General features: G+C 42.3%; 1 protein-coding gene across 2 annotated transcripts; it reads left to right on the top strand.

Annotated features, from left to right (window-relative positions):
• Positions 1-1,883: 1,883 nt before the first annotated feature.
• On the top strand, positions 1,884-7,191 carry six7 (SIX homeobox 7). Of its 2 annotated transcripts, none has more exons than XM_010898440.3 (3): positions 1,884-2,686; positions 5,246-5,409; positions 5,580-7,191. In XM_010898440.3, the coding sequence occupies exons 1-3, from the start codon at positions 2,264-2,266 to the stop codon at positions 5,791-5,793; spliced, it is 801 nt and encodes a 266-aa protein (XP_010896742.1). In that variant the 5' UTR covers positions 1,884-2,263; the 3' UTR covers positions 5,794-7,191. The 2 variants fall into 2 exon arrangements, with proteins under 2 accessions (XP_010896742.1, XP_010896744.1); XM_010898442.3 differs by having other exon boundaries at positions 1,884-2,671.
• The last annotated feature ends 335 nt before the right edge of the window (positions 7,192-7,526 follow it).

A 7,526-nucleotide genomic window follows, 5' to 3' on the forward strand; every position in this document is an offset into this window, starting at 1 on the left:
AGGGGCTGAACTCTTCCTGTGGTCCTGCTGAGCCACAGATTTACTGTCTGACATGCTGAAGAAGAAATGTAATTGACTAAAAGTGCCTGAAGTTTGGGAATGTTCCTGGTGGTTCTGGCTGATGTGCAGCTACTAGCTGGTGGCTATCTTACCTTTGGTTTATGCTTAAAATGTTTGTCTATGAATTTTTCACATACATTTTTTCTCAAAACATTTAGAATAATATGACAACTAAAATGTTTTGTAATTTACATAATTTTTGTGTAACAAATTGCTTTTCCAATTGTTCCAGTGTCAGTCCTATTATTCCATTGGTTGAAATTTACCACAGTGCTTTGGTGCTTTACAGTTGGCTTAGAATGTAATAGCTAATCTAGATTCAGTTATTTTCAGAGGTCTAGAAAAAGGTAGCTTTCAAGCAAAATAGAACAAAAATCTCTCAATAAAATGAAGTATTTCCTTTATTCCTCCGCTACACAATTATGTTGAGTAATAAAGTCAGAATTACTTATCTGTGGTCTAAAACCTGTAATCAATCATGACCCCAAATATCTCCGGCTAAGCCAGTATTTTCCGGTATTGTCTGGTGAAGCCATAATTTGTGTTTTGTAGACAGATTGTTAGACGAGACTAAATCCCTTTACCTTACTTTAAACCATGACCCTTTACCTGACTACAACCTCTATTTTAAAACCTATATGCACACAAAGTCCTTAAGCCTGGTCTGCTTGATTAGTACGTGGTTTTTACAGTCTAGACTTAGACGGCTCGGTTGGTGTCAATTCCATCAATTAAGATGAATTGAAATTCAAATAAAATAATAATAATTGGCAATGTGGATCTGTCTCAACTGAGCAGAACATTAAAAAAAACATGTACTATTTCACAAAAGACTGGAGAATTATATAAGATCGGCTATAATATACAACATATGCCACGTTTGTTGAACCGCCTTCGTTGACAGACGCTTTTTCTAAACAAGATTAATAAGAATATTGTCCCTTAAATGATTAATAGGACTACCATAAGATCAGAGAGGGATTGAACCCTGAAGCAGGATCGTGCAGCCTATAACAGCCATGTGTGCTCGCTTAACATTGTCGCGCATAATGCACATCAACATGGGCTCCTGAGACCGGGGTGTGTTTTTCAAATCCTATACGATATAGTGTCCATTTTGATTACCAGGTGATTACTTTGTCGGGAACACTGAGTTGATAGGCCAAACATCCGTCTCGTTAATGTCGTTGCACGCGTTCGGTCCAACCGACGCACGTAATGCAGGTTTTTGTCATAACTTAATCGCGGTAGCTCCAGCGCTCAGATCCAATCCTTCTCCACTAGGGCTCAAAATGAATAAATTATCAAATACAGTTCTGCAATTAGTTAGGCTTGGAGATTAATTAAATATAAATTTCCCAATACTTATATTTTGCTAAACGTATGCCTACTGTACAACTATAAAGATTGGCAAACGCTGCAAGAGCACTATCACAATAGCCTATTGTTTTGATTATTCAACACTTATTTTATTTAGATTTAGTTTCATAATAAATACTAACTAGAGCGAATGGATAAACGCTTGATTGCACTCGTTTTCCTTCTCTATTCACTTCCCCTCTTTCTCCCCGTCCCCTGTCATGAAATGGATTTCACTCGGCATGCAGATCAGACCAATTAAATATCCTTGTTGTTAGCTTCCCAATCACCCTGACAGTCAATGTATCCCTCAGCTAAGCCAAACAATCTGATCAGGCTGTCACCTCTATACCCACTACCCCCCGCTAAGTGGCTAATGACCTCGAGGCACATAATCTCTCTGAAAACATCTACAAAGATGCTAATAGTATCCAGCTATAAATACAGGTTGACTCCTGGCGTTCCGTCTTTAGCCTGCAAGAGCGGGCCAAACTCCAACAAGCACCTGACACCAACGCGACTGTCACATATAACTATCTTATATCTCGCAAATACCGGGAACGTAGAAACAACTTATTTAAGGACTTCGCTACGAATCAGACGATTTCTTTTTTTTTTTACTACAAATCTACATTTGACTCAATCGATCTTTCACATGTAGCCACACTAACGGCGGTGCGTAAAAGGCCATTTGACGTGCGTTTGGGTTTCTCCGGCAGAACTGATACCTGAATGCGCATCCGATATTAGGAATTAAATGTCCATTGGCCATGCCCATATAGGAAACAAACCAACGCTTATTTAGAAACAAAGTTGACCAAGTCTAAGAAAAAAAGGGGGAAATATGTTCCCTCTGCCTATGTTCACCCCTGAACAAGTGGCTCGGGTGTGCGAGAACCTCGAGGAGACCGGAGACATCGAGCGCCTGGGGCGGTTCTTATGGTCCCTACCGGCCGCCGTCCCTGGTTCCTCCGGGGAGGCACTCAACCGCCAAGAGTCAGTGATGCGCGCCCGGGCACTGGTCGCATTTCACGGGGGAAACTTCGAGGCACTTTACCAAATCCTCCAGAGCCATCGATTTACGCGCGAATCTCACGCCAAACTCCAAGATCTGTGGCTGGACGCACATTACCGCGAAGCGGAGAGGCTCCGGGGCCGTCCCCTGGGACCAGTGGAGAAGTACCGTATCCGCAAGAAGTTTCCCCTGCCTCGCACCATCTGGGATGGAGAGCAGAAAACCCACTGCTTTAAGGTGAGACACCAAGCTGTAAGTAATATTCTTTCGCACCATACACAATTTTATTATTACACACCGTAGGCTATACAATAGGAAGAAGATAAGTCATATCTTGCTCTAATATGTTGTAAGTCTTCCCCTCTGGGTCGGAAATGTATGCACTCCCTACCGTAACGTTCTCTGGATAAGGGTGTCCGTTAAATTATTTAAATGTTATGTAAAATGTTAAAACAACTGAACTGAATTATTTCAGAAGGGTCAATTATGGTACATCATTACCCACATTTAGACACTTACAATAAAACTTTAGAACTGACTCCAGGAGGTCCTCCAATGGCACCTTGGCATTACAGGTGCGCTATGTTTGCAGAGCTCTTAAGTTGCTAATGTCACCGACCAGAGTTATCAGTTTTTCTCCAGCCCTGATCTCTGTTAACAGACTATAGGGTCAATGACCTCCTGCAAGATGAGATTGAACATAATACCTCACATAAGAGGCTGTTGGCTATTTCTATAGGGAATCTAATTTCAGCAATCCTGTTACCCACCAAGATCCTATTAAATTGTTCTAGTATGCAATTGTAGTGTTTCACTTCCTTACATAAAATTATTTTCGAGTAATGTGGGAATGCACATTATTTTCTTCCCAACATTCTTGTAATTTTTTAGTTGATGCCCTTGTACAGAGTATAGTAGTGAGAGCAGACATTTCCAACTTCGTCCCATACGGGAATCAAACACAATGTCAGGTGCTGCAAGTTCAATGCTCTACCAACAAAGCTACGTGGGACGATGGCTCACAAAGTGTCAGGAGGACACATCCTAAAATGTGACATCACATGTCACAAATCAAACAGTGTGAAAAGGTTGCAATTATTGATTGTAGACAGTCTGAACCACTGACCAATATACATCTGTGTCTTTTTGTGGAATCCCAAAACAAATTAGACCAATGTGAATGGTCTTTCTAACTTTCACCAACCTTTTGAATGCCAGGTTAAAGGTTAGTGCAAGAAACAAGCAACCTCAGAAAAGTCAAATCAATTGTCAGTAGGTTACACACAAATTATTGTTTGCTCCAAATTACTCGTACACTTCAAACAACGTCTAAATCTCCGTATGTAAAAAACCTTATGTGAGAAGTGTAAACAACATAGGGGAATATACACGCTTTAACACTTAAAACCTTCAACCTTTAGCCTGTGTTCCAGTCTGTTTTGCTAACAGTCCACATATGACACAGAGTACATGGAGGGGAACGTTAGCGCCAAACAGATCTGGATTTCAGGCTACTTAAATCTGCAGGCACTAATCCTGCCGTTAAAGAGCTCCATAAGAGCCTGTTGAATGGAGACCGACTGTGCTACAGGCTAGGCTATAGGTCACAGGCTTGAATCCTGAATGGTACCCTAGTCCATACAGTACACTACTTTTTACCTTAGCCCCTGCACACTATGTAGGGAACAGGGTTTCATTTGGGATGCGCCCAAGGAAGGAGTCGGTTAGATAAGCCTTTCATGTCAGAAACCTCTTGTGGCAGTATAAGCTAAGCTCCCTTTTACTCATGAGTTTCCATCCCTCACGGTGGTCAGTAATCACCTAGGGTGTGTCCCAAGTGGCACACTAGAACCCTAGTGCACTTCTTTTGGCCAGGGCTCATGAGGCTTAGGGCTCATACTTGTGACTGTTACACAAATGCAGCGGTCTGGGAACCAAGCTGATAATCACTAGGGGTGAATGTAGGGCTTAACAGTGTTTTGACTTTTGGATATTTGAAAGCCTATACAGACATCATCTGTTATCTTTGGGAAACCATTTATGTTTACCCGATTTTAGTTGCTTCACTGACATGTTGATGATAGGGGATGAGACAGTACGTTAACCAACACAATAAGTCCCAATTCAATGCGTATGAAAGCCAAGCAATGGGGAATGAGTCCTTTTAGGACACACGTAAGCTACACACCGCACAAACAGAGACCCATCACTGACTGGGTAGCCCTACACTTACCCTTGGAGATGAGCTACTCACTTCTGGCTGGTCACATTTCCGTATGGCCAAAACAGCGTAAGCCCTGTGTGTCACTTGCTGGCCCGGAGTGTTGTCTACCAGATTGAAGGAGTAAAGTCTGTGCAAGATCATTAAGTGAATGGGCTGAGGCTGAGCACTGAATGTTGCTATAGATAGAATTTAGAGCTTACGGGATGTCCCAACTGGCCATGCTGCAGCACCCTCTTGTGGTACAGTCTGATACTGCAGGCAAATAATCTTGCTCCCCCGAAGTATTAAACCTCTACTAATCGTAACGCATCCAACCCTCTCTCCACCACTAAGCCCTTCATCCTGAGCCAATATAAGAAAATAAAGTCCTTATGTTGATAATGCCGAGAATTATGATCCCCCAAATCCAATTTAATGAGATTATTTTCAGCATGGTTTAGGTCTTCCTGAGAACAATGGAAGGGACTAATAAAGATATTTCAGTGCCCTGTTTATGATACGTCTGATTGTGAGAGCTGTAGATCGTAAGGAACACTGTTGGTTACATGAAGCAGGAGACCAACTGCTGTTTCCTTCACGTTCCCCAGGAGAGAACCCGTAGCCTGCTCAGAGAGTGGTACCTCCAGGACCCCTACCCAAACCCGTCCCGGAAACGACACCTGGCACAGGCCACGGGACTCACGCCCACACAGGTCGGCAACTGGTTCAAGAACCGACGCCAAAGAGACAGGGCTGCGTCGGCAAAGAACAGGTAAGGAAATGAGAGGAAGGCAGGCCTGCTGTGTCTTCCATTCAACATTGAAAAATAAACCAATTCATCAAAAGGCTGCTTTTTGAGTGACGGATTGTTCTCTCAACTCTGGACAAAAGAAGCACAGTTACTGATCTATGAAACAAACTCGACTATCTCCCTTTTCCCAGACTGCAGCAGGATCCCGCCCACCTGCCTTCCGGAACCTCCCCTGAGGGTTCCATTCAGGAGCACCACGCCCACCATTCCCGCCTGCTGGCCGCCTCCCCTCGCCACCTGGGTAGCCCCGAGGCCAGCGACTGCAGCACGGGCACTGAGCCACGAGGCACCGGCGCCTCCACGCCGGACATCTCGGTCAGCAGTGACAGCGAATTTGAATCTTGAGAGTCGGGGGTTGATCGCCGCGGCACAAGGGAGGCTCTCATTGGCGGAATCCTGAGAAGAGAGATGTTTAACGGTTTCCAGCCAAGAAGCCCCAGCCCCACAGATATATTGAGACAATAGACACTGTAGAACTGCAGTCTGTCCACGGCCTGGGTTTGGATATTTGGACTTGCTATTTGAGAGGCTTGTGAAGACTTGATGTAGTTGCTGTATCTGATGAGGAGGGCTGGGGGTTGGCGATTGGACTACCCACAGACATATGCACTTAAAAGGCCCCTAGATTACTGCATGGTACACTGCCGTCACAAGGTTCTATGCTCAGTATGACCATATAACTGTTCCACTGACTAGTACAAAGAAATACCCAATATAATTCTTCCCTCTATAGATTTGGACTGGAACATGGGTACTGACAGTCTTACAGGCAGTCAGAAGCAATAACATATTCTATTACAGCAATGACAGTTCTCAGGCATGTATTTTATAGAAATATTATCCATTCCCGCTGTTATCGTTAGAGATTATACTGAATTATAATGTTATGTTTTAATGTTTACCCATTTGAAGTCGTATTTCACATATTCCTGAGTTGTCTACATTTCAATACAAGCTTTTATCTAATATCTTTATTTACAATGAAAACTGCCTTCTGAAGGCTGTTGGTTGATTACACGATCAGTTGTTGGTGAACTCTGAACTGCTTATGACCAGTGATTGGAGCTCAGTTTCGCATATCTCCTCATACACGCCACTGCCTTAAAAGGGAAGTATATGGGCGTTACAGACATACTGAACTCTGTTAGTTCCTCTTCCATTAGGCACTGTCTCTATACAGTCCCATCTGGTTTCTAAAGCTAACATAACACAATAGATATAGGCCTACATGTTCAAGGAAATCTTGTTATTTGTGTGAAAGATGTCAATGTAACTGCTGTACAACTACGCTGCTTTTTGTCCACAATGTCTCCATTGAAATATTAACCTATTTGAACCTGGTACATCTTTTCAAACTGTTGTATGAGGCATCATAGAGTGTGGAATCCTGCTCTCTCTGATGATGGACTGATTGTGCTTTTCTTGACTGAGGATACGAAGTAGGGCGAAGTTAGAGGAATACAAATTAAAGGAATCAAATTTAAAAGCATGTATGATACATAAAGTGAGCCCAACTTGGTCTTTACCCATTGATGTGCCTATAAACCTTGGAGGACAGAATAGCAACTGGTTTCATATACAGTTTATGGCAGTTTCCTCTTTAGGCTATAATAGCCGACCCATTTGAGTATCACTATGCAATACATTGGTTTATTGTAAAACAGTATTTTGTAAAAAGGTGTCTGACATAGTCGATGTATTTGGAATAAAGGAAACTATTTTTTATAGTTGTTGAAATCTGGACAATTGTCTCAAGCATATGTGAACTGGCACAAATATTGGACAGTGCTTTGAAAAGATGGGTTTCAGATGAATAGCTTTCAACTGGTGGGGCATATCCCAGAGTTTGGTTGTAGGAGATTCTAAATAGGTTTCTTGAAAAAGTACTTCTATTTAGTTTTTTAACAACAAAATACAATAGCATTTTATAATACATTACTATTCTATTGCCTTCTCTAAAGTGGAAGAGGGGAACCAAGTGTACTTTCCATGTGTCTACACTCGCAACTGAGCTCAAATGAGCTGATACACTGACAGAAAACTCTTGTTAAATATATTTAGGTAAAAACAATATAGCG

The sequence above is a fragment of the Esox lucius genome, chromosome 24 (assembly GCF_011004845.1).
Source record: "Esox lucius isolate fEsoLuc1 chromosome 24, fEsoLuc1.pri, whole genome shotgun sequence".
Classification (NCBI taxonomy): Eukaryota; Metazoa; Chordata; class Actinopteri; order Esociformes; family Esocidae; genus Esox; species Esox lucius.

What these genes read in the sequence shown, in the direction of transcription:
- six7 (XM_010898440.3), top strand. Translation starts at nt 2,264, where the DNA reads ATGTTCCCTCTGCCTATGTTCACCCCTGAACAAGTGGCTCGGGTGTGC. An exon ending in TTAAGGTGAGACACCAAGCT is followed by an intron (nt 2,687 to 5,245) that starts GTAAGTAATATT and finishes CACGTTCCCCAG; the next exon opens with GAGAGAACCCGTAGCCTGCT. An exon ending in GCTGCGTCGGCAAAGAACAG is followed by an intron (nt 5,410 to 5,579) that starts GTAAGGAAATGA and finishes CCCTTTTCCCAG; the next exon opens with ACTGCAGCAGGATCCCGCCC.